Source organism: Lepidochelys kempii, chromosome 6 (assembly GCF_965140265.1).
Source record: "Lepidochelys kempii isolate rLepKem1 chromosome 6, rLepKem1.hap2, whole genome shotgun sequence".
Lineage (NCBI taxonomy): Eukaryota > Metazoa > Chordata > Testudines > Cheloniidae > Lepidochelys > Lepidochelys kempii.
In genome coordinates this window covers 83,043,460-83,070,198 of record NC_133261.1, presented here as the reverse complement: position 1 = coordinate 83,070,198, position 26,739 = coordinate 83,043,460, and the positions used below count along the sequence as shown (strand labels likewise).

General features: G+C 43.2%; 1 protein-coding gene across 7 annotated transcripts in view; it reads left to right on the top strand.

Annotated features, from left to right (window-relative positions):
- PRKD1 (protein kinase D1) overlaps positions 1-26,739 on the top strand; it is a 301,945-nt gene that overhangs the window by 238,594 nt on the left and 36,612 nt on the right. For 6 of the 7 annotated variants that reach the window (XR_012159485.1, XM_073348910.1, XM_073348909.1 and 3 more), the window contains 4 exons: positions 19,049-19,259; positions 21,100-21,177; positions 25,122-25,326; positions 25,982-26,105. Coding sequence is in view for 6 of the 7 variants with exons in the window: in XM_073348910.1 (XP_073205011.1) it covers positions 19,049-19,259; positions 21,100-21,177; positions 25,122-25,326; positions 25,982-26,105 (618 nt within the window). In the remaining variant the exon portion in view is untranslated. The remainder of the gene's footprint in view (positions 1-19,048; positions 19,260-21,099; positions 21,178-25,121; positions 25,327-25,981; positions 26,106-26,739) is intronic. The other variant, XM_073348911.1, reaches the window with a different exon arrangement.

Sequence of the window (26,739 nt, the reverse complement as noted above, 5' to 3'; positions counted from 1 at the left end):
ATTTGAATTACATTAAAAAATTCAGCAGCCTCACTAGAAGCTGGTGCTGCTTCACTGACCACCAAGTTCAATGAATGAGAACTGCATGGGACAAAAAAAGCTTGAGGGTTTAACTCTCGGATCCGTGTCTGCACTCCTCTGCTCTTTCCTCTCATCTTGGCACCATTACCGTAGCCCTGACCTCTCATGTCAGCTATCGCAATTCCCGTATCTTCCAGTTTTTAAAGAAGCACGTTTGTCATACCAGCTCCTGTAGTATCATCAATGTCAATAAATTCTAGAAAATGCTCTCTGACCATCATTGCAGGGACATTTTCACTAGGTTCTGTTGTTGTTACAAAATGCACCATTAAAGTCATTTGTTCCATATGGCTGATGTAGGTGTGCAGTCCAGAACAACAGAATAATATCTTGCTGACTTCAGATCTGCCACAGCCCTCTCTTTGACTTTTTTTGCCAGTAACTATGATTTCATTTTGAATGTTTTTTCCAAGGTAGTGGTGTGTGTACATTTCTTGTGTGGTGACTCTTCCTAGATGCTCCTAGAGCATCAAACTGAGGCATCAGCAATGTTAAGGAAGTTTCCATTGTTTGGCACAACACAGCTGATCTGAAGTGCCACACAGTGCTAGGTTTTGGGTAGCTGCCATTGTCAGAATGCTTATCAGCCTTTTCAGAACATTTTGCCAGTAAAGAGACTCTGATGCAAACTTCTCTTGATGCTGATCATCTATGGTGGCCTTTAACCTTAGTCTCATCTCAAGCTCTTTCCACCTATGGAATGCTCTCTGGTGATTTGCTGCCTTCTCATGGCATGCCACAGTGTCTAGCCAGATTTTTCCAGTCCTTTGTTCCTATAGAACCCAATGTGGCTGGAACATTAGACTGGAAGAGTTTGCAACAAAAATAGTATGCAGCATTCTGGGTTTGAGTACATGAGCCACGGCCTCTCCACTTTGTCACCATTGGGGAGTTCACGCCAGTAATGTGTTGGATGGAAACTTCTATTTTCATTGTCTTGGGGAACGTGAAGTTTTTCACTTGCTGTGGCCTATGCAGTACAAGGAAGTCTCTCAGGCTACTGCTCAAGTGGGTCCACAGTCCTGGATCATCTAGACTTAAGGAACTAAACTCAGCAGCAGCTGTTTCTTGCGCCTCCACCACACTCTTCTCTGATCTACACTTCAAGAATGTGCATGGTTACATCCATTTGAGATGGAGATATGGATGCTGCAGTAGCTGCCAGGTCAGCTGAACTCTGACTAACTGGAAGATCAGGCACCTCCTCACCACTCACATCCTCACTGGGGCCGGAAGGCTCACCATGAACATTTTTGTCTATGTATCTCAGGAGAGCTCCTTCCTGCTTATTTAGAAAATCTTCCTTTGCTTTTTTTCTGAATGCTGCCCCAGAGGGGTGTTTTCTTCTTTCACTCATGACTGCTGTTCTGCGCCAGCTATAGTGGCTCTTACTCAATTGAAGGGGACAAATAAGCAGGCTGGTAGCAGGGCCTGAGTGAGGGAAGATATCAGCGTCTTAAGGGTCTAACTGACTCCTACTACTTCAGTTGACTGCCTGTTCTCCTCAAGTGGGTTCAGGGAAGCAGCAGGAAACAGGAAGCTCCCTGAGAAGCTGGTGTTAATCAGTCCAGGATCCTGGGGGTGCTAGAGAGGTACATAAGAGGCTCCTCCTCCTCTCTCCCTGCAGCTCCTGCTGCTTTCTGTTATTCCCTCTCACCTTTTCTCCTGCCTGCCTGTTATGTCTCTTGTGCCCTCCTTCCTCCAGCACAGCACTCCACCATTTCCGTGCATCTAGAGCAGAGAGAATACATATGCAGCAGACACAATTTTCTACACTCTGGGTCCTAGTGGCACCCCCCGCCCAGTCTAGCACCTGAGGCGGTTGCCTCAGTTCATCTCATGGTAAGGCCAGCCTTGAAGAAACCAAAAATATTTGGTTTTTATCCAGTTGGCTTTTAATGTTCTTGTCAAGCTGTCCTACAGTGGCTCAAGATGGTGAGTACCAGCCTCAGGGCACAAACCCCAAATTGACTGATATCTATACTTGGATTTCACCAACCAAGTACCAAATATAAACTCCTCAAACACTATAACAGCCTAACCATGGAGTCACTGACCGTCTCCTTGGGTTGATGGTTTCTCACACTGCAAATCACAACAATATTCAGGTTACTTCCAGTCCTAAAGGACCAGTCACTTACCCCAGGTCAATTGCACTTTAGATCTCATAGCAAAGACAATTAGGAAAAGAAAATAAGAGTTACTTTACAAGGTTAAAGCAGGTAAACATATGTACAAAAATGAGTTTGTCTTATGTTTCAAAAGGTAATAGAAGCTTTTATAATAAGCAACCTCTGTATCAGGGTGTCCAAATTTATGACCCTCTGAGTTGCATATAACAATCTTTAGAAGTTTGAAAGCCAGTGCACACTTGCTGGGGTTCAGGGCTTCTGCCCCAGAGGAGGCATCTGCGGGGCTTGGGGCTTCAGCCCCACTCTTTCTGAAGCCCCAAGCCCTGGCAGGCACACCCTTCTGGGCATAAGCCCTTACCCCACAACCCTACTGCAAGACAGAGTTCCCGAGCTCTCTCCACCACTGCCAGTCTGATAGGGGGAGAATGGGAGGAGATGTATGGGGGGGGAGCTCCAGAGCCACACTTTAACTGTAAAAGAGCCACATGTGGCTCACAAGCCACAGTTTGGCCACCCTTGCTCTATATGTCCCTTAAGGCAACCCAGGCTAACACTGGGAATCTTTTGCTTATGCCTGGAAAACCTTACCCTTGAGTGTCCAAGCAGCACAGAGAGACAGTTGTTTCTTTTGGGGGTTTTTTAATCTTATTCTCGGAGCAGCCAGATCAGCTAATGGGAGGAATTCACTTGCACATCTCTTCGTTGTGGAGGAAGAGCAATCAGCAAAGTCTAATGTTGATGGATAGAGCCCTGCAAATCTATGTATATCTGCTTCAGATCTGCACATATCCGCGTCCCTGGATGCAGATATCCACAGACCATTTTTGCGGATAGTGGATTGGATGCAGATACAACTGTGCAGGGCTCTACTCACCAGCGGCGCCTGGCCGGTGGCATCCGGCTAGGGCAGCCCGGGGAGCACAGCGTGCTCAGGGCTGCCAGCCAGCAGCCAGTGACTGGGATTGGGAGGCAGGTCAGAACTGGGATTGTCCCGCACCCGCTCGCCATTCCACTTCCTGTCCAGCAGCTCAGGCCCCCTGGCAGCACCAGCATCCCCACCATGGCCTGGCAACACTGCCTGTGCTCCCACTCCCAGGCCTGGCTGCCAGCTCCTAGGCAACAGGGCCCACCCCCGGTGATGGGGATTGAAGCGGGCGGGGCCCCAGCATTCCACCCCTTCACGCCACCGTGGTGCAACATGCACTACTGCTGCATGCTGTTGCTCACAAGTCCCCAGGAGTAGCACATGATGCCCTTGGGCGACAGCTTGCTGCTGGGGATACAGGTAAAAGACAGCTCGTGGATCGTGGGTTAATACTAGCAGATGCTGATTGAATGCAGATCCACATTTTAGTATCAATGCAGGGTTCTACTGATGTGCCTTTGTTGGGAAGGAGATAACACCTCCTATTGGAGACTAGTATTTCACACCTGTTAATGTTTCTCTGTCTGATTTACAATTACAGAACAAAACACTTCAATAGTACCTTGTAACATAGGGTACAAATACTATAAGTGAGATTAATGCATGCAGCAATTTACAAGCACTTCATGAAGGCTAAACACTAAACATATTTTTTGAACTCTAGTACCTATTTTAACAATACGAACACACAGGTGAGCCAGCCAGGGAATGTCCAGCTATGTATCTATCGGTGTCAGTTGGGACCTAAGGGCCTTTGCTGGAGCTGGCATCTGGTCTGCCAGTGTCACAGTTCTGACCTCTGGTCTCTAAAATTACAGCTTGTATGTTCTCTCCATATTTTTTTGTAACTTGAAACTTTCTGGGAAATGTTAAGTGAGTCACACTATTGACTGAAAAGAATAAATAAATATAACTCTAAACTGTCACCTGTTTGTTATATGTAGAGCTGCTTCCTTGCGTGCATTCCTAAAGCTAAGGAAGGAAAGGAAACCGGGAAGAATTAGTAGGGGAAGCAAAAGTGGATGGGAATCTGGGAGGCAGTGACCATGAGATGGTTGAGTTCAGGATCCTGACACAGGGAAGAAAGGTAAGCAGCAGGATACGGACCCTGGACTTCAGGAAAGCAGACTTCGACTCCCTCAGGGAACGGATGGGTAGGATCCCCTGGGGGACTAACGTGAAGGGGAAAGGAGTCCAGGAGAGCTGGCTGTATTTCAAGGAATCCCTGTTGAGGTTACAGGGACAAACCATCCCGATATGTCGAAAGAATAGTAAATATGGCAGGCGACCAGCTTGGCTTAACGGTGAAATCCTAGCGGATCTTAAACATAAAAAAGAAGCTTACAAGAAGTGGAAGGTTGGACATATGACCAGGGAAGAGTATAAAAATATTGCTCGGGCATGTAGGAATGAAATCAGGAGGGCCAAATCACACCTGGAGCTGCAGCTAGCGAGAGATGTCAAGAGTAACAAGAAGGGTTTCTTCAGGTATGTTGGCAACAAGAAGAAAGCCAAGGAAAGTGTGGGCCCCTTACTGAATGAGGGAGGCAACCTAGTGACAGAGGATGTGGAAAAAGCTAATGTACTCAATGCTTTTTTTGCCTCTGTCTTCACAAACAAGGTCAGCTCCCAGACTGCTGCCCTGGGCATCACAACATGGGGAATAGATGGCCAGCCCTCTGTGGAGAAAGAGGTAGTTAGGGACTATTTAGAAAAGCTGGACTTGCACAAGTCCATGGGGCCGGACGAATTGCATCCGAGAGTGCTGAAGGAATTGGCGGCTGTGATTGCAGAGCCTTTGGCCATTATCTTTGAAAACTCGTGGCGAACGGGGGAAGTCCCGGATGACTGGAAAAAGGCTAATGTAGTGCCAATCTTTAAAAAAGGGAAGAAGGAGGATCCTGGGAACTACAGGCCAGTCAGCCTCACCTCAGTCCCCGGAAAAATCATGGAGCAGGTCCTCAAAGAATCAATCCTGAAGCACTTACATGAGAGGAAAGTGATCAGGAACAGACAGCATGGATTCACCAAGGGAAGGTCATGCCTGACTAATCTAATCACCTTCTATGATGAGATTACTGGTTCTGTGGATGAAGGGAAAGCAGTGGATGTATTGTTTCTTGACTTTAGCAAAGCTTTTGACATGGTCTCCCACAGTATTCTTGTCAGCAAGTTAAAGAAGTATGGGCTGGATAAATGCACTATAAGGTGGGTAGAAACTTGGCTAGATTGTCGGGCTCAACGGGCAGTGATCAATGGCTCCATGTCTAGTTGGCAACCGGTGTCAAGTGGAGTGCCCCAGGGGTCAGTCCTGGGGCCGGTTTTGTTCAATATCTTCATAAATGATCTGGAGAATGGTGTGGATTGCACTCTCAGCATATTTGCGGATGATACTAAACTGGGAGGAGTGGTAGATACGCTGGAGGGCAGGAATAGGATACAGAGGGACCTAGACAAATTGGAGGATTGGGCCAAAAGAAATCTGATGAGGTTCAATAAGGATAAGTGCAGGGTCCTGCACTTAGGACGGAAGAACCCAATGCACAGCTACAGACTAGGGACCGAATGCTAGGCAGCAGTTCTGCGGAAAAGGACCTAGGGATGACAGTGGACGAGAAGCTGGATATGAGTCAGCAGTGTGCCCTTGTTGCTAAGAAAGCCAATGGCATTTTGGGATGTATAAGTAGGGGCATAGCGAGCAGATCGAGGGACGTGATCGTTCCCCTCTATTTGACATTGGTGAGGCCTCATCTGGAGTACTGTGTCCAGTTTTGGGCCCCACACTACAAGAAGGATGTGGATAAATTGGAGAGAGTCCAGCGAAGGGCAACAAAAATGATTAGGGGTCTGGATCACATGACTTATGAGGAGAGGCTGAGGGAACTGGGATTGTTTAGTCTGCAGAAGAGAAGAATGAGCGGGGATTTGATAGCTGCTTTCAACTACCTGAGAGGTGGTTCCAGAGAGGATGGTTCTAGACTATTCTCAGTGGTAGAAGAGGACAGGACAAGGAGTAATGGTCTCAAGTTGCAGTGGGGGAGGTTTAGGTTGGATATTAGGAAAAGCTTTTTCACTAGGAGGGTGGTGAAACACGGGAATGCGTTACCTAGGGAGGTGGTAGAATCTCCTTCCTTAGAAGTTTTTAAGGTCAGGCTTGACAAAGCCCTGGCTGGGATGATTTAATTGGGGATTGGTCCTGCTTTGAGCAGGGGGTTGGACTAGATGACCTCCTGAGGTCCCTTCCAACCCTGATATTCTATGAAAGGGTTAATAGCAGAGCGTGTACTGTAACTGCACTGTAAAACTTTGCAGTCCCATAGGATAGAACTCGATGATTTCTGTCTGTACTGGAAGGATCAAATGTCTCTCTCTGCTATACGCCATGAATTGGAGCAAGTGTATAGTGGTCATGTGTAGCTGAGTCATAAATTAGGAAAGAAGGGGAACAGTGCATATATTGTATACATTTCCCTGATCTGACAAGAGTGCATTGCACAAACAAGGTACAGTTGAGGTTCCAGATGAATTTGGGGATCATGGCCTGCTAAAGGGATGGATCTAGCAATCAGCAGCTCTAAACTGGGAAACAAGCAGATTTCTCAACAGTGCAAAGAGATGAATGCTGCTCACAGCATGGAAGTGTAGAGAGGGTTTGTCGGGCTTCATCCCTCTCCGGAACGGCTGGGAACCACACCGCCTCCTTTAGTCCTTGCACGGCCCCTTGGGGAATTGGTTGGGCCACAGGAGTCCTGGCTCAAGCCATCCAACAGGAGGCTGAGCAAACACAGGGAACAATTAGCAATTAATAAGCCCAGACCCTGGGTCAGGGCGGGGCAGCAAAGAGTCAGAGCTCAGGCCGGGGCTGAGCAAACACAGGTAAATAGCTCACCCAGGCTTCACCTTGACTCAGGTACCTCCAGAGGGGGAGTTGGGAAGTAGCCCGGGGGCAGCTGACCCAAGTCTGGCTGCAGCACAGCCGGAACCCATGTCAGTGTGTTGCGGCCACGATCCCCACTGACACAGCAGCGGGCCTTTGGCTGCTAGGGATCCTCAGGGGGGCTGGCACAGGGTAGGCTTGGCAACCCTTCTGGGTAGCTGGCACGGGCTAGGCTCCGTGACTCTCCCACACACTGACCTGTGTTGAGTACTGGCCGATCGGGCCAATCTCTAGGTCCCAGTCCTTAGGTCCGCCACTGGTTGTTGTAGTCTCCCCAGCGGGAGCTGGGCCAGAGGCATCTGGCCTCTCTGGCAGCTGCCTCCTGAGTGAGCACTGAGGTTGGGCTCTTATACTTCCTGTCCAGCCTCTGACCCTCTTGGGGGCAGGCTTGGAGTGCTCTGGCTCTGCCCACTGTGGTGTCCAGTGGAGCTTGTTCCCCTCCAGGGCACCGGGGAACCACACCACCTTCCTACAGGAAGCTAGCTAGCTTTTGGAGGGATGTGATGCTTTTTGGCAGGGAGATCTGTATTGAAGACACACAGTAGGGAAAACATTGGCAAAACGGACAACTGCTCAGCTGCCCCCCTCCTATTGGAGCTTTCTAGCTCAAGGTGTTGCAGACTCCTCTGTGCACCTGGATTCTCAGATAGCAAGATGCAGAAAGTTCTTTCATCTTTTGCTGGCCAGGAGATTGCATATAGTCCTCTCAGATACAGACATTGCTATAGTAGACTATATTATTATTGTTATTTTGAGGATAGACAATTACAACAACCTAAATCTGAAGGTAACTTTGAAGGCCATTTTGAGGCTTCAGTTAGTACAATGTACAACTGCCTGTCTTTTAGGTAGGGCAGCTTGCTAGGGCATGGCACCTTTGGTCTGTACTCTATTACCTGCCATTCATTTCCAGGTGTCATCAAAGTGCTTGTTACTATCTGCTAAGCCTTAAATGACCCTAGCCCTAATTAGTTAGACCCAACTTCTACTGCTCTGCTCTAACTGGTAACTGTAGATATGCTTCAGCTGTCTGTCCTGTCATAGGAAGAAGTTAATGTAAGCAGTGGTTGGGCAATTCTCCATGTCAGACCTTTTGCTGTGAAATGTGATCCTACCATATAAACATTTAAATACATTTAGTGAGAATATAGGCTACATCTTTTTGTTCAGATTTTTCTATGGGCTGCCATTCTAGCCCCTCAGGAATCATTTGAGAGTGGCTGGTTTGATAATATGAAGGTTGATAAATAGAGCTAATTGAAAAATGGCAATTAGTTTTTGATGGAAAAAATCTAAAAAAATAGATTTAAAATCTTGTTTTTTCTTTTTCATTTTCTGCATTTTTTTTCTTTGCAGTTTTTCACTAAAACAGGTTTTCAAAGCAGTTGTGGTTTCAAAAAAAGTTATTGAACACTGAAAATGTTACTGAATTTTTTTTTAATTATGACTTCTTGCTAAAGAGCCAAAATGTTTTTGCGGAAACATTTAATGTACATTTTTCGTAAACTGGTTTCCTTTTGGCCAAAAAGCCATTTGTAACTGAAAAATTGGGCTTTGACCAAATTTTTAACCAACTCTTATCATGAAATATATGCTCCAAGCTTTGGGAAAGATCGTGTTCAATACCATTCTAATTTATGGAAAGTGGGCTCAGATATGGGTAGGGCAGCATGGTTACTATACGTTTTACTAACCTATTTTATTTATTTTAAAGCCACCTTTTTATTTTAACAATAGAATCCCAATTGAAATTTATTAAATATTTTTAGATGTTTTCTACATTTTCAAATATATTGATTTGAATTACAACACAGAATAGAAAATGTGTAGTGCTCACTTTATATTTATTTTTATTACAAATACTTGCACTGTAAAAAAAAACAAAAGAAATAGTATATTTCAAGTCCCCCATTACAATCTCTTTATCATGAAAGTTGAACTTACAAATGTAGAATTACGCAAAAAAAACCTGCATTCAAAAATAAAACAATGCAAAACTTTAGCGCCTACAAGTCCACTCAGTTCTACTTCTTGTTCAGCCAATCGCTCAGACAAACAAGTTTGTTTACATTTGCAGGAGATAAGGCTGCCCACTTCTTGTTTACAGTGTCACCTGAAAGTGAGAACAGGCATTTGCATGGCACTGTCGTAGCCGGTGTTGCAAGATATTTACGTGGCAGATGTGCTAAAGATTCATATGTCCCTTCATGTTTCAACCACCATTCCAGAGGACATGCATCTATGCTGATGATGGGTTCTGCTTGATAATGATTCAAAACAGTGCAGACCAATGCATGTTCATTTTCATTATTTGAGTCCAATGCCACCAGCAGAAGATTGTGGGGTGTTTTTTTGTTTGTTTGTTTGTTTTTTTGGTGGTTCGGGTTCTGTAGTTTCCACATCAGAGTGTTGCTCTTTTAAGACATGTGAATGCATGCTCCACATGTCATCCCTCTCAGATTTTGGAAGGCACTTCAGATTCTTAAACCTTGAGTCAAGTGCTGTATATATTCTTAGAAACCTCACATTGGTACCTTCTTTGTGTTTTGTCAAATCTACAGTGAAATTGTTCTTAAAATGAACAACATGTGCTGGGTCATCATCCAAGATTGTTATAACATGAAATATATGGCAGAATGCAAGTAAAACAGAGCAAAAGGCATACAATTCTCCCCCAAGGAGTTCAGTCAAAAATTTAATTAATGCATTTTTTTTAACGAGTGACATCAGCATGGAAGCGTGTCCTCTGGAATGGTGGCTGAAGCATAAAGGGGTATATGAATGTTTAGCATATCTGGCACGTAAATAACTTGCAAGGCTGGCTACAAAAGTGCCATGCCAATGAACACTTGTCCTCACTTTCAGGTGACATTGTAAATAAGAGAAGGGCAATATAATCTCCAGTAAATGTCAACAAACTTGTTTGTCTTAGCAGTTGGCTGACCAAGAAGTAGGACTGAATACACTTGTAGGCTCTGAAGTTTGAAATTTTGTTTTTGAGTGCAGTTATATAACAAAAAAATCTACATTTGTAAGTTGCACTTTCACAATAGAGAGTGCGCTACAGTATTTGTGTGAGGTGAATTGATAAAAGAAATAGTATTTTTTATTTTTACAGTACAAATATTTGTAATAAAAATAATATAAAGTGAGCACTGTACACTTTGTATTCTGTGTTGTAATTGAAGTCAATATATTTGAAAATGTAGAAAAACATAGAAAAATATTTAATAAATTTCAATTGGGATTCTATTGTTAAACAGTGTGATTAAAACTGTGATTAATCGCAATTAATTTTTTTTGAGTTAGTCGCATGACTTAACTGCGATTAATTGACAGCCCTAGTAATAAATAGCCAATAATTTGTGATGTTTGGTTACAGATTACACCCCAGTACTCTTTAATGACTGAGCATGTCCACCATATATGCATATATTCTCTTATATATATATGAAAACATGACTGGTGGGAGATACCATTGAAACAGTATCTTAAAGAAATTGTCTTTTATTGTGCTACACACTGAGGTTGCTGTTCCTCTTTTCCAAATCAAACCCTCGTTCTCTGGGGTAATTTGTCTAATCATGTCTTTTCCCCAGACTGCTAGGAAAGTTGTTGGCAAAGATTGAAAAAAATTAGGTGTTATTTTGATGTTTTCCTAATTGGTCAGACACCATTGCTTCTATTAGAGTTTATTTTTCTGTAGAAAACAGCTTTTCTAGAAATTTGAGACCCATAATGCCTAACTTGAAAGTACTGATACCAAGGGAGAGTGGACTAGTTAAAGTTTTTGTTCTCTAAATAAATTTTTAAAGTTTCTTTGCTGAATAGCTGGACAGCAATATGTGTTCCATGCCTTTCCTGGTCTTCAAAACTTTCTGAGTTGTTGTCATAAATATAAAGGGAAGGGTAAACCCCTTTGAAATCCCTCCTGGCCAGGGGAAAGCTCCTCTCACCTGTAAAGGGTTAAGAAGCTAAAGGTAACCTCGCTGGCACCTGACCAAAATGACCAATGAGGAGACAAGATACTTTCAAAAGCTGGGAGGAGGGAGAGAAACAAAGGGTTTGTGTGTCTGTCTGTAGTCGTCTTGGCCGGGGACAGAACAGGAATGGAGTCTTAGAATTTTTAGTAAGTAATCTAGCTAGGTATGTGTTAGATTATGATTTCTTTAAATGGCTGAGAAAAGAATTGTGCTGAATAGAATAACTATTTCTGTCTGTGTATCTTTTTTGTAACTTAAGGTTTTGCCTAGAGGGGTTCTCTATGTTTTTGAATCTAATTACCCTGTAAGATATATACCATCCTGATTTTACAGGGGGGATTTCTTTATTTCTATTTACTTCTATTTTTTATTAAAAGTCTTCTTGTAAAACACTGAATGCTTTTTCATTGTTCTCAGATCCAAGGGTTTGGGTTTGTGGTCACCTATGCAAATTGGTGAGGCTTTTTATCCAACATTTCCCAGGAAAGGGGGGGGTGCAAGTGTTGGGAGGATTGTTCATTGTTCTTAAGATCCAAGGGTCTGGGTCTGTAGTCACCTAGGCAAATTGGTGAGGCTTTTTACCAAACCTTGTCCAGGAAGTGGGTGCAAGGTTTTGGGAAGTATTTTGGGGGGAAGGACGCGTCCAAACAGCTCTTCCCCAGTAACCAGTATTAGTTTGGTGGTGGTAGCGGCCATTCCAAGGATAACGGGGGTAATATTTTGTACCTTGGGGAAGTTTTGACCTAAGCTGGTAAAGATAAGCTTAGGAGGTTTTTCATGCAGGTCCCCACATCTGTACCCTAGAGTTCAGAGTGGGGGAGGAACCTTGACATGGTGGCACAGTGGTGGGATTAACCTGAAATCATTTTGAGATCCAGTTGAGATTTTTTGAACTAGAAATACAGATTTTAAAAAGGAATTTTTAGGAAGTCCAGAAGGCAGCTTTGAAACTGAAAGCAGCTTGGTTTCTCTCTGCTTTGTGGCCAAGCAGAGACAAAAGGGGATTATCTTGTGAATTGCAGGTTTTCTTTGCCTGGAGGCAGGGTACTTAACTCCTGCAGGGAAATTCACAGTCTTCCAACCCAGAGGTTTTTTTTTTTTTCTTTTCTTCCTAAAAGTAAATAGGGGGTGTGTGCTCTACCCATTTGCCTGGAGACAAAAGTGGCAGGGTTTTTTTTAGGATTTTGATTTTTTTGTTTGTTTGTTTTACAAGGAGCACAGGTTTGAAAAGAAATTTTTTTTCTTCTTTGGGCTGGGTAAGCAGGTTTCCAAGTAGTTGGAGGGTTTTTGCTTTAATTTGGGCCCAGAGCAGAGACAAGGGAATTGTCTTTTTCTGTAGGCTGACAATCACTATCAGAGAATAGGTATTCTATTCCAGCACAGCAAAATTTTACAGCCAAGTTTTGTTTGTTTATTTCTAAACCTCGGGTGTAAAGTTAGTTAAAAACAGAGAGGTTAGAATGGCCAAATCCTCAGCTCGACTACAGCTGGAATTAGCCAAATTTCAGGCTGAGGAAAAACAAAGGGAACATGAAAGACAGATAGAACTCATGCAGCTGAAGAAGGAACAAGAAAGGGAGGCAGAACAACACCAAGAGGCTGCCCACAAGAGGGAAATGGAGGCAAGGAAGCATGTGGAGGAGGAGAAGGAAAAAGAGAGGAAGCATGTGGAGGAGATGGAGAGGATAAAGGCCCAGCAGAATATACCAACAAACCCTAGCAATCCTTCTCCAGGTACCACTTCCCATCCCAGAAAGTTCCCCACCTACAAGGCAGGTGATGATACTGAGGCCTTCTTAGAAAACTTCGAAAGGGCCTGCCTTGGGTACAACATCTCTACTGACCAATACATGGTAGAGCTGAGGCCGCAGCTCAGTGGACCCTTAGCTGAGGTGGCAGCTGAAATGCCTAAAGAACACATGAACAAGTATGAACTGTTTAAATCCAAGGCGAGAGTCAGAATGGGGATAACACCTGAGCAGTCTCGTCGGAGGTTCAGAGCCCTAAGGTGGAAACCAGACATGTCATTTACCCGACATGCCTACCACATTGTAAAACATTGGGATGCCTGGATATCAGGAGCAAGTGTTGAATCTCCAGTAAATTTGCCCTTCCTAATGCAAATGGAACAATTCTTAGAGGGTGTTCCTGAGGAAATAGAAAGATACATCCTAGATGGGAAACCCAAAACTGTAATTGAGGCAGGAGAGATTGGAGCCAGATGGGTGGAGGTGGCAGAGAAGAAGAAAACTGGTCGCAGTTGGAGCGGAGACCAGAAGGGACCACCCCAGACCACACCCTATTACCGGGGGCCGCCCAAAGCCCCACCTACCTCCCAAAGAACCCTCCAGACCCCTTATCGTCCCACCACCCCGTTCTCCAGCAACCCTCCTCGCCCCAGTGACCCGTCAGCTGGACGATGTTTTAAGTGTAACGAGCTGGGGCATGTAAAGGCCAACTGCCCCAAGAACCCCAACAGATTACAGTTCATTGCACCGGAATCACACCAGAGGTCCACAGGCCCAGATACCTCCCAGATACCCTTGGAGCGGAGGGAAACTGTGAGTGTGGGTGGGAAGAAGGTCACCGCGTGGAGGGACACCGGAGCACAAGTGTCAGCTATCCATGCTTCCTTAGTGGACCCCAATTTAATCAACCCAGAGATCCAAGTGACGATTCAACCCTTCAAGTCCAACTCTTTCAATTTGCCTACAGCCAAGTTGCCTGTCCAGTACAAGGGCTGGTCAGGAATGTGGACTTTTGCAGTCTATGATGATTATCCCATCCCCATGCTGTTGGGGGAAGACTTGGCCAATCATGTGAAGCAGGCCAAGAGGGTGGGAATGGTCACCCGCAACCAGGCTAAACAAGCCGTGAGGCCTAGCTCTGTTCCGGAAACTTCTATCAGGACCCAGTCAGAGGTGATGGACCTGGACCCCAGGCCAATGTCTGCAACAGCAGTAGTGGATCCAGTCCCAGAGACCCAGACGGAACCAGTCCCAGAACCGGAACCAGCCGAACAACCGTGTCAGCACTGAATCCAGTACTTGCAACCTCAACACCAGAGGGCCCCACCGAACCTGAACTGGCAGCAGCCGATAACCCTACACAAGAGGCTCAGCCGGAGCCTGAATCCCAACATAGTGCACCAGCGGAGAGCGGTTCACAGTCAACAGAAACAGCTCCATCCCCTATATCGCTTCCAGAGGGACCAAGCCTAGGTCCACAATCCCATGAGGAACTGATGTCTCCAGCATCAAGGGAACAGTTCCAGACCGAACAGGAAGCAGATGAAAGCCTCCAGAGAGCTTGGACGGCGGCACGGAGCAACCCACCGCCTCTCAGCTCTTCTAATCGATCCAGGTTTGTTGTAGAAAGAGGACTTTTATACAAGGAAACTCTTTCTGGGGGACACCAGGAAGACTGGCATCCTCAGAGACAGTTGGTAGTTCCAACTAAATACCGGGCCAAGCTCTTGAGCTTAGCCCATGATCACCCTAGTGGCCATGCTGGGGTGAACAGGACCAAAGACCGTTTGGGGGGGTCATTCCACTGGGAGGGAATGGGCAAGGATGTTTCTACCTATATCCAGTCTTGTGAGGTGTGCCAAAGAGTGGGAAAACCCCAAGACCAGGTCAAAGCTCCTCTCCAGCCACTCCCCATCATTGAAGTTCCATTTCAGCGAGTAGCTGTGGATATTCTGGGTCCTTTTCCGAAAAAGACACCCAGAGGAAAGCAGTACATACTGACTTTCATGGATTTTGCCACCCGATGGCCGGAAGCAGTAGCTCTAAGCAACACCAGGGCTAAAGTGTGTGCCAGGCACTAGCAGACATTTTTGCCAGGGTAGGTTGGCCCTCCGACATCCTCACAGATGCAGGGACTAATTTCCTGGCAGGAACTATGAAAAACCTTTGGGAAGCTCATGGGGTAAATCACTTGGTTGCCACTCCTTACCATCATCAAACAAATGGCATGGTGGAGAAGTTTAATGGAACTTTGGGGGCCATGATACGTAAATTCGTAAATGAGCACTCCAATGATTGGGACCTAGTATTGCAGCAGTTGCTCTTTGCCTACAGAGCTGTACCACATCCCAGTTTAGGGTTTTCCCCATTTGAACTTGTATATGGCCGTGAGGTTAAGGGGCCATTGCAGTTGGTGAAGCAGCAATGGGAGGGATTTACACCTTCTCCAGGAACTAACATTCTGGACTTTGTAACCAACCTACAAACCACCCTCCGAACCTCTTTAGCCCTTGCTAGAGAAAACTTACAGGATGCTCAAAAAGAGCAAAAAGCCTGGTATGATAAACATGCCAGAGAGCGTTCCTTCAAAGTAGGAGACCAGGTCATGGTCTTAAAGGCGCTCCAGGCCCATAAAATGGAAGCATCGTGGGAAGGGCCATTCGTGGTCCAGGAGCGCCTGGGAGCTGTTAATTATCTCATAGCATTCCCCACCTCCAACCGAAAGCCTAAGGTGTATCATATTAATTCTCTAAAGCCCTTTTATTCCAGAGAATTAAAGGTTTGTCAGTTTACAGCCCAGGGAGGAGACGACGCTGAGTGGCCTGAAGGTGTCTACTACGAAGGGAAATGTGCTGGTGGTGTGGAAGAGGTGAACCTCTCCATGACCCTTGGGCGTATGCAGCGACAGCAGATCCAGGAGCTGTGCACTAGCTACGCGCCAACGTTCTCAGCCACCCCAGGACTGACTGAACGGGCATACCACTCCATTGACACAGGTAATGCTCACCCAATTAGGGTCCAACCTTACCGGGTGTCTCCTCAAGCTAAAACTGCTATAGAACGGGAGATCCAGGATATGTTACAGATGGGTGTAATCCGCCCCTCTGAAAGTGCATGGGCATCTCCAGTGGTTCTAGTTCCCAAACCAGATGGGGAAATACGTTTTTGCGTGGACTACCGTAAGCTAAATGCTGTAACTCGCCCAGACAACTATCCCATGCCACGCACAGATGAACTATTAGAGAAACTGGGAAGGGCCCAGTTCATCTCTACCTTGGACTTCACCAAGGGGTACTGGCAGGTACCGCTAGATGAATCTGCCAAGGAAAGGTCAGCCTTCATCACACATCTCGGGCTGTATGAATTTAATGTACTCCCTTTCGGGCTGCGAAATGCACCCGCCACTTTCCAAAGACTTGTAGATGGTCTCCTAGCGGGATTAGGAGAATATGCAGTCGCCTACCTTGACGATGTGGCCATATTTTCGGATTCCTGGGCAGACCACCTGGAACATCTACAAAAAGTCCTTGAGCGCATAAGGGAGGCAGGACTAACTGTTAAGGCTAAGAAGTGTCAAATAGGCCTAAACAGAGTGACTTACCTTGGACACCAGGTGGGTCAAGGAACTATCAGCCCCCTACAGGCCAAAGTGGATGCTATCCAAAAGTGGCCTGTCCCAAAGTCAAAGAAACAGGTTCAATCCTTCTTAGGCTTGGCCGGTTATTACAGACGATTTGTACCGCACTACAGCCAAATCGCTGCCCCACTGACAGACCTAACCAAAAAGAAACAGCCAAATGCTGTTCAGTGGACCGGAAAGTGTCAGAAGGCCTTTAACAAGCTTAAAGCGACACTCATGTCTGACCCTGTACTAAGGGCCCCAGACTTTGACAAACCATTCCTAGTAACCACAGATGCATCCGAGCGTGGTGTGGGAGCAGTTTTAATGCAGAAAGGACCTGATCAAGAATTCCACCCTGTAGTGTTTCTCAGCAAAAAAACTGTCTGAGAGGGAAAGCAACTGGTCAGTCACTGAAAAAGAATGTTATGCCATTGTCTACGCTCTGGAAAAGCTACGCCCATATGTTTGGGGACGGCGTTTCCACCTGCAAACCGACCATGCTGCACTAAAGTGGCTTCACACCGTCAAAGAAACTAACAGAAAACTTCTTCGGTGGAGTTTAGCTCTCCAAGATTTTGATTTCGACATCCAACACATCTCAGGAGCTTCTAACAAAGTGGCTGATGCACTCTCCCGTGAAAGTTTCCCAGAATCAACTGGTTAAAATCGTCCTTGAGATGTGGAAAATATTGTTAGTCTTTATGTACTTGGTAGTATATTTAGAGATGCATGTGTCTTATTAACTCTGTTTTCCTAGAGCTCCAGGAAGAAATCCCAGCCAGTGTTTCACCCTAGCTGAGATTTGGGGGGCGTGTCATAAATATAAAGGGAAGGGTAAACCCCTTTGAAATCCCTCCTGGCCAGGGGAAAGCTCCTCTCACCTGTAAAGGGTTAAGAAGCTAAAGGTAACCTCGCTGGCACCTGACCAAAATGACCAATGAGGAGACAAGATACTTTCAAAAGCTGGGAGGAGGGAGAGAAACAAAGGGTTTGTGTGTCTGTCTGTAGTCGTCTTGGCCGGGGACAGAACAGGAATGGAGTCTTAGAACTTTTAGTAAGTAATCTAGCTAGGTATGTGTTAGATTATGATTTCTTTAAATGGCTGAGAAAAGAATTGTGCTGAATAGAATAACTATTTCTGTCTGTGTATCTTTTTTGTAACTTAAGGTTTTGCCTAGAGGGGTTCTCTATGTTTTTGAATCTAATTACCCTGTAAGATATATACCATCCTGATTTTACAGGGGGGATTTCTTTATTTCTATTTACTTCTATTTTTTATTAAAAGTCTTCTTGTAAAACACTGAATGCTTTTTCATTGTTCTCAGATCCAAGGGTTTGGGTTTGTGGTCACCTATGCAAATTGGTGAGGCTTTTTATCCAACATTTCCCAGGAAAGGGGGGGGTGCAAGTGTTGGGAGGATTGTTCATTGTTTTTAAGATCCAAGGGTCTGGGTCTGTAGTCACCTAGGCAAATTGGTGAGGCTTTTTACCAAACCTTGTCCAGGAAGTGGGTGCAAGGTTTTGGGAAGTATTTTGGGGGGAAGGACGCGTCCAAACAGCTCTTCCCCAGTAACCAGTATTAGTTTGGTGGTGGTAGCGGCCATTCCAAGGATAACGGGGGTAATATTTTGTACCTTGGGGAAGTTTTGACCTAAGCTGGTAAAGATAAGCTTAGGAGGTTTTTCATGCAGGTCCCCACATCTGTACCCTAGAGTTCAGAGTGGGGGAGGAACCTTGACAGTTGTGATATGAGTTAAGATCTGGATTGTGTGCAATGGGTGTCATTGGTGAAAGAAAATAACTTCTTTTATTTCTAGTTCTATCCCAAACCCACAGAGTAGCCTTTTTTAAAGGATGTGTATATATTTCTGGAGGGTGTGATTTTCGTTATTAATCCCCGGTAGCATAATGAAATTTACACTGCTGCAGTTACACACACACACACACTCTCTTACTGCTTTGAGCTGGCTGGCTTCGTAGTATCACAGAATATTTGGAACAGCTAGCTCACCCTGTTTAATGTGCCTCTGCAAATAGTTGCACTCATTCTTGGTCTTTTCTTATTCCATATACATTCTAACATCATCCTCTATATTCCTGCTGGAATTTTATCTGGGGTGATTACAGGAAGATTTTGAAACAAGAGAGAAATCCTTGGCAAAATGTTCATTTTGACTGTGGCTGTTCTTCCCAGCCACGAAATTGCATACTTCCCTTAGCACTCCAGATCTTTTTACATTTGCTGTAGTGATTTGACATTGAAATCATTGAGCTCTTCTAGGGTGTTTGAGATCTTAATTCCCAGGTATCGTATACAATTCATTTCCTGTTTGTACCTAAATGTTTTCTGTAGGAACAACTTCTCAGAGTCTGGCAAAATTATAGCTGGCATTTAAGATTTAGCATAATTTACTTTAAATCCAGATGTTTTCCCAAAGTCATGGATTTCTTTAGGTATGAATTTTAGGGTAATATTCGATTTTTCCTTAGCTATATATAATTACATTTTAAGATTAAAGACTTTTTAATTTTGGAGCAAGTGGGCTTGAACCTTGCAGTCTTTAAAAATCAGTGACTAACCTAGATATGTATAAAATATTTCTTCTGTCTGTATTTACAGCAAAAGACACCATCTGAATCATTCACTGGGCGAGAGAAGAGGTCAAATTCACAGTCCTACATTGGACGACCTATTCAACTAGACAAGATTTTACTTTCCAAGGTTAAAGTGCCTCACACTTTCGTCATCCACTCCTACACACGCCCAACAGTTTGCCAGTACTGTAAGAAGCTTCTCAAAGGGCTTTTTAGACAGGGCTTGCAGTGTAAAGGTAAGTGTGGTCAACAATGTGCTAATTGCAACATTACAAGAGAAGACCACAGAAATTTTAATAATACTATTCTTTTCAGGCTGTAATCTGAATGTATTAATAATTGAGTGTACAGTAATTTATAATTTGTATAAAACATCAATATGGCTATCCTTTACTTGATTCACTGAATTATTTTAATATTTTTGTGTGTTAACAATTTACAAGAATCAAATGGAAGAACCCATTCAGGTGCATAAGAATTGAATATGTGAAACATCAATAATAACAGTTCAAAATATTTACCATGTAGTGTTACAGTCATGCTTATATTTTGGTTGTGATGATCATAATCCCTTATTGATTAGTGACAGCAACAGCTATCTGAAGTGTCTTTAAGGCCTCAGTCTTGCAAAGACTCATGCTTAAAGTTAAGGGCCTAAGGATTTGTCTTGATTATGATAAAAGGATGTGGATTTTATAAGATGTTAGCTAACATATTTTGACTAATGTGTTTTAAAATTCTAACGTAGACAAGGAAAGTAGCATGTTAGTACGTGTTAGCTGGTCAAATTGAAGCCTAGGCTAGTAGTTCAACTTGATGAGCTGGCACATATTAATATAGTGGTCTTGTCTCTGCTAGAAAAACAAACATTTCACTTTTATCTTTAGTGAAGACAACCTTTTTGTGTTTAAATTATACACAGTTAAGTCCCCTTGTAATGTTGAGTAGTATACTTAGAAAGCAACTGTTTAAGGCTATGTCTACACTGCACCTTACAATGGCACAGCTATGCTGCTGCAGCCATGCTGTTGTAAGGTAAGCAGTGTTGCTGTTCTTTGTTGCCGAGAGAGAGCTCTCCCCGCGACAAAATAAAACCACCCCCCAACGAGGGGCTGTAGCTTCATTGCCAGGAGCACGGCTCCCATCGACGAAGCGCTGTCCACACTGGCCCTTTTTGTCATTAAAACTTGTCATTCAGGGCTGGTTTTTTTCATACCCCGCAGCGACAAAAGTTTTAATGATGAAAGTGCCAGCATAGACAAAACCTTAGACTAGGGCCTTGTCTAAAGTCAAAGTTATACCAGTTTAACTAAAGATGTGGGTGTAAACTGACTTAAACCAGTGTAAAACCATTTAACATAGTACTGTACTGTATTTACTTTTTTTTTTCTCTCTGCTGCTGCTGCCTGATTGTGTATTTCTTGTTCAAAATGAGGGGTATGGTTGGTTGACCGGTCAGTTCATAACTCTGAGGTTCTACTGTATATACAAATGTGCAAAAAATAGACAAGACAAATTGAGCCAAGTTTAAAAGTATCACAACAGAGAGAAAAATTACTGAAACAACCAAACACTTAAATATGTCCTAGAAATACCATACACAATGATGTACCATTGTAAAGAATAGTCATATTGTTCTCTAAAACCCTAGATAGATTTCTTTTATTCTCAGTATCAGTCTTCAGAATTGGAGATAGTGCCCCATTCTGTGGCACCAACTAATCAGACTGCAGCCTGATCTGCAGTTAGCTCCCTGGAAGGACAAATAAAGGTCTTTAAACCAAGCCCTGGGGTCTTCGCGTGGATAAGGCTAGGACTTCACCTCCATTCTGAACATGCCCCCACCCAGATTGCCGTAACTAACACTCCGCCCAAACACCCCAGGAAAACTTCGAGTGTGTATCCTGTGAGTTGCATTGGCAGCTGGCATGTGGCCAGCATAGCATTCTCTGGCCACCTCAGGTTAACTTCACATTAATCAAATGACAGAGATGGTAACTTTTATGTGTAGAACTGTAATTGTATCAGTGAAAAAGGAAATCAACAAAATAATTTTTTTTTTTTTTTAATAATCAGATTGTAGGTTCAATTGTCACAAGCGCTGTTCACCTAAAGTGCCAAATAACTGCCTTGGTGAAGTAGCCATTAATGGAGGTATGTTGTCTTAATGACTGTTTATGTTTAAACTAACAATTAAAGGAAGGAGGAGTTTTGTAAAGCAGTTTTCAGGAGGAGTTTTTTCCCATTGCCTTAGCATAGTTTTTTGCTTTATAATATTTCTGTTTATGTATTGAAGATGAAGTGTGGGAGGAAACCCACTGGTGGTTCATATTTCATCTTCATCAAAAGGGGTTCTCCAAGATATTTAGCACCTGTAGGTAGGCACAGCTGTACCATATTGGCAGAACAGACAGCAGGCTATGACCATAAAATGTTTCACTCAGTGTGGGCTGTCAGTAGCATACATTTTGTGGGGTGTCAGTGGCTGCCAAAAAACTTCCAAACCCCTAGGCAATAAAAGAGAGCACTTACCTATCGGAGACAAAAACAAAATTGTATTTTAGTCTGGGAAGGAACATGTGTTTACTGTAATCTTCCTGTGCAGAAATGTATATCTGAAAGAACTGGGAAGGCCCTCCAAGAAAAAATTCTACCCCTTCCTGTTAGCATGATATTCATTACATCAACTGCCTGCCAGAAATGAAAGCTTGAAAATCTGCCCACTTTCCCCTGCATGTGGTGTCAGTTTTGTGTCAAGCGCAGGAATGTAGGGGTAGGCTTGACAGACGGCACTGGAGGAAAAGAGGGTGGTTTTAGATTAGTTGCTGATTACTTTGAAAATGTCACTTTCCATGAGATAAGGGAAGAAAAAATGTGGTCAAGTGTTACATTTCCTAATCCATGTTGCAATATTTTAAGTTGTCAGCTTGAACTCTTCATAACTTAAATAAAGTACACACAAGGTTTTTATTAAACAATTTCCTCTGTTAAACCTTTTTTTTAATTCTGTGCTTCATTAAACAGATATTGAGAGTAAAATAAAGATTTTTTATTTTTAAATAAATGTTGAATAAAGTGTTGTTAAACTAAGGAAAACTGACTATAAAAATGAGAATTTTCAGTGTTCATTGCTAGTCGGGGAGGGTGAAAATGAAGGTGAAGGTTTTCAAAAATGGCTAGTGATTTTGAGTGCCCAACTTGAGACAACTTATTGGGGCTTGATTTTTCAGGAAGTCAATGCTCAACAATTTCTATAGTCAGACCCCTATTGAGTGGGCATCCAAAATTTCTGGTCTTTTTTAAAAATCTTGGACAAGATGTATACCTCAGTTCACCATAACCACTCCTGTAGTATACCTCTGTTCAGTCAGGATAACTGGAGATGATGCCCAAGTAAGGAAGAACACAGCATAATTTTCAAATCCAAGGGCCAAAAATATGCTGTAAATTGTTCATAAGTTCATTTTATTGATGATGTTATTGATTCTTCTCTTTAGAGAACTTCCAGCTGGTTTTAAAAAATTAATCTATGCAGCTTTTCCAACCCAACTTCTATTTTGACAGTGCAAATACCTATGAGCACAGAGCTACGTGGGGTCAGAGAGAGTCCTTGAGTCTCATTGCTGTCTGGCTGGGGGTACGTAGGGCAGTGCTAAGAAGAAGTGTGGGCGTGAAGGAGTTGAGCCACAGGCAGACAGTGAAACAGGTGCTGTTGTTCAAGAGCTGGGATGAATGACCAAGGCACTCCCTTAGTTGCTCCTTAATCACTGCCTGAAACCACCTGCTTCCCTTGCTGACAGCTGCAGTCCATTTCCCAGTCACTCCAGCCTTTCCCTTTGGAAAAGTACCATGCTGCTTTCACTGACTTCCCTCCTACACGTGTGTCTGATGCCAAGCCGATGACAGGCACATGGTGCTATCTCTGTGGAAATGATAGAGTGAGGCAAGCTTGTCTGAAGCTGCTGCTGGGGAAGGAGGCAGACAGTGTTTAGAAGGTGCTGACAGGAAGCCAGTTCTCCCTTCCCCACATACAGCTCTTCAGAAGCAGGGCTCAGCCATCTGCAGCTCCTGTCCCTCTATATCTGCTTAATGTTCCTTTCCCCCAGTACCTAGTAAGTTCTCCATCACCTGTCCACACCCAGCACTGGGACTCTGTGTGCTGCATCCTAGATGCAGGAATGTAGGGCCCCACTACAACAGGAAGTTTCATCCTAGTATTGCATTGTATTTATTTAACTAGAGCATTGGATAGGTGTCTTCCTAATACTTTAAATCTAAATACATAAATAAAATTAAAAAATGTCACTCTGCCCATCTGCTCTGTGATGCTTCTCCCCCAGAACAGCAATTGAAGTCTGGAGCTATGAAATTCAAAGTATGATTTAATTAATAAACAAATTGAACACTAAATGTAAGAGATTATTTTTAACCACTTTGGGGTTTATTATACATAAAGATTAAAAATGTTTAAATGTTGGGGAAAAAATAGAGTCCCAGACCTTAATGTATCATCCATGGCCATATGATTACATCTGCCAAAGATGGCGTATAATATGTTCCTTGCACCGCCACATATAAATGATTAGAATCCAAACTGTATTAAACTATTGCCTCTGAGTTGAGTGGTTAACGTACCTAATCGTCTGCCAGAGGGACCTTTCCTCCTCTCTCTTCCCCACCAACCTCTTGCCATCTGTGTGAAGTTGATTGACAGCAAAAGCTTTCATGTTCTCTTTCTTCATTGGGCATCCTTTACTGTCAGACTGACTTTATTTTTATTACCTGACATTTGAGAAGAACCTTCCCCATAGATAGAATGAGTGGGTCATGGAGAATGCTCAGAGTCTTCCAGATGGTATTTCCCTGTCTCAGATTTCTGTACATGGCTAGCTGAGTGGGAACAACTACAGTGCTAACAACTGAAAGGGAATACCCCAGAAAATCTAATGCTGTCTTTCCTACTTGTCAGCACTAAAGGTTTTGGGTGGTTGAATCATAGCCTGTGTAGCATCAGGGTTAAAATAGGCCAAAATAATTTGCTTGAACTAAAGATATATAGGTATATTGTATATAGTACATGTTGTTTTTTCTTCTAATCTCACTTAGGCAACTCATATCTTCAAGTGAAGAAGAAAGTTCAACACCATGTTAGGAGAAACAAATATAAACACAATATGAAATTTAAATTACTGCTGAAGGAGCACATACCTTCATACGTAACAGAATCAAACTGGCTCCAGCTAGAGATTGAGTCTAGTTTTAGCAGCCACTAAGGAGATGCAGTCTGTGCCTCATCTTAATACTTGAAAGGAGGGGGAACCTAATCACTGGTGAATTTGGCCCTGGTTTCACCTAGCCCTGTCTTTGTTTCACCTCTAGCAACTCCACATCCATCCTGAGATGCATCCATATTGCAATGCTGTTTTATAATGGAACTGTTGAGATCAATCTACTATTTTCATGTTAAACATGGGCACCTTCTGTTCAATATTATGCATTAACATGCCATTCTTTGCAACTTCTATGCAAAGGAGGGAAAAGTGGTGAAAAGGGGGTGGTATTTTTCTTTGATTTATATATATAGTGCTATGGTAAATAATTACCTCGGGAGTTTATTTTAATAGCTTATGGTCACATAACAGGAAATTGCTAGGTTTGAAATTCCTGCTCTCCAACCTAACCACACATCAGTCTGCACCTGTGGACTGCCAACAACTATTAGGCATGGTGCAAATCATTCAAGCTGCATAGATAATCTGCCAAGAATTATAGAGGCTGAATGCCCATGAGTATAGAGAGTTTGAACAAAGGCCGATAGATTAAAAATGCCTGCTTTGACTTTGGCAGTTTTAACAGAAGATCATATTTCACATTTTCTTTCTGAAAGTATTGCATTTTGACAGGTTTTTGGTTCTGGATAGTGATTACCAATAACTAGTTAAACTTCATGCTTGGTCAGTGTGATAAGCTTACTTTTGTGGCAGAGATGGGCCTAGAGGCTGTAGTGATCAGATGTGGACCTGAACTTTCCCTAAGTCCATGGTTTTGATTTGACCTATCCCTGCTATTTTTATATAATTCTGAAAACCATATTCCAGATTTGCTTAGTCCTGGTGCTGAGTCAGATGTGGTCATGGAAGAGGGAAGTGATGACAATGACAGTGAAAGAAATAGTGGTCTTATGGATGACATGGACGAGTCTATGGCTCATGATTCTGAGATGGCAATGACAGGATGCCACAGTGACAATGGGGAAATGCAAGATCCCGACCCAGACCATGATGATTCTAACAGAATGATCAGGTGAGCCGGGTAGCACAACCTTTACCACCATATCTTATTGCACCTACTATGTCTATAACTAAGTCAAAAGCTTGAAAAATCTGCAGATATTTTGATTCCTAAACAGAATGGAGTCTCAAATAACTCTTGCAGCTGCTTCACTGGATATTTTTATAAGGGGTTTGAGAGAGGACTATATATAACTGTCTTGTAGATAAAGCAGCAGCAAATTGAAAAGAAAACAAGCATCCTAGGTCTGTTTGGTTATGAAATAAAACAAGAATATTCTTTTTTTAGCATGCAATAGACTTTGATTTTTACTTTTTTCCTGCTATTTTCTAAAAGTAGTATTAGAATATTTGTGGTTTCAGCTGAATGGTTCTCCCACCCCCTCTTGAGATGTAAGTACACACCTCTCCAATGGGGATGAAAAATGATGTAGCACATTTAGTTGTGTGCTTGTTTCTCAAAATCTGGACCAGTAATGGACTCATCAGATTCCTCCACTTGGGTGGTCACTGAAAATGGGAGATGGTATACCCCCCAACACACACTGGCAAATCAGCTAGTAACAGTAAATGTGGACCCATGACATACTATGTCATGCTTTGAAAGGATTTTCTTCTGTTTTGTCTAAAATTGTCTAATTTGTAAGAAGCTGTTATTGATTTTTAAGCCCTTCAACAAGCAACAATATTCCACTAATGAGAGTGGTGCAATCTGTCAAGCATACAAAAAGGAAAAGTAGCACAGTAATGAAGGAGGGATGGATGGTTCACTATACCAGCAAGGACACACTGGTAAGAAAGAATGTTAAAAAAGACCTCTCTTACTGTATATAATTTATAATACTGAAGGACCTGATCCTGCAAATAACTTACACACTTTGTTCACAAAAATAGTACCATTGACTTCAAAGCTACTCAGCGTTTGCAGATCGGGGCCTAAAGTTGTAACTATTTTATAGCTCAGGTCTACTACTCAAAGCCTGAAGCACATGTAACAAATATTCACTCCTCCAGGAGAGAATTAGTTAGAGCACAAAACAAATCTAAAGGTGTCAGATTTACTGTAGCAAGTAGAATATGAAGAAATTTGAAAAAAAATCTAAGAAAACAAAATCAATATATCTCTCTTATCTGAGATGTTCTGAAAAATAGCTTTAACTTCTGACTGTCATTTCTTAGCTAGACATAGAGGAGAGTCAGGGCTTTTGTAAAACTAAAAGTTATACTATCTGATACAAGAACATCCATGGCTACTAAGATGGAAAACTTGGAGGGGGGAAAAGGTTATTTTCCTTCGAAACTGTTGAATCAAGGATAAGAAGTTGGGTTTTGTTGGCATGCTGAAGTGAAACACTAGGGATCATTCTCAGTGCAGATGGAATGTTGAGTAATTTTAGCAGCAAACCTCTGGCAAACTCTATTGAGC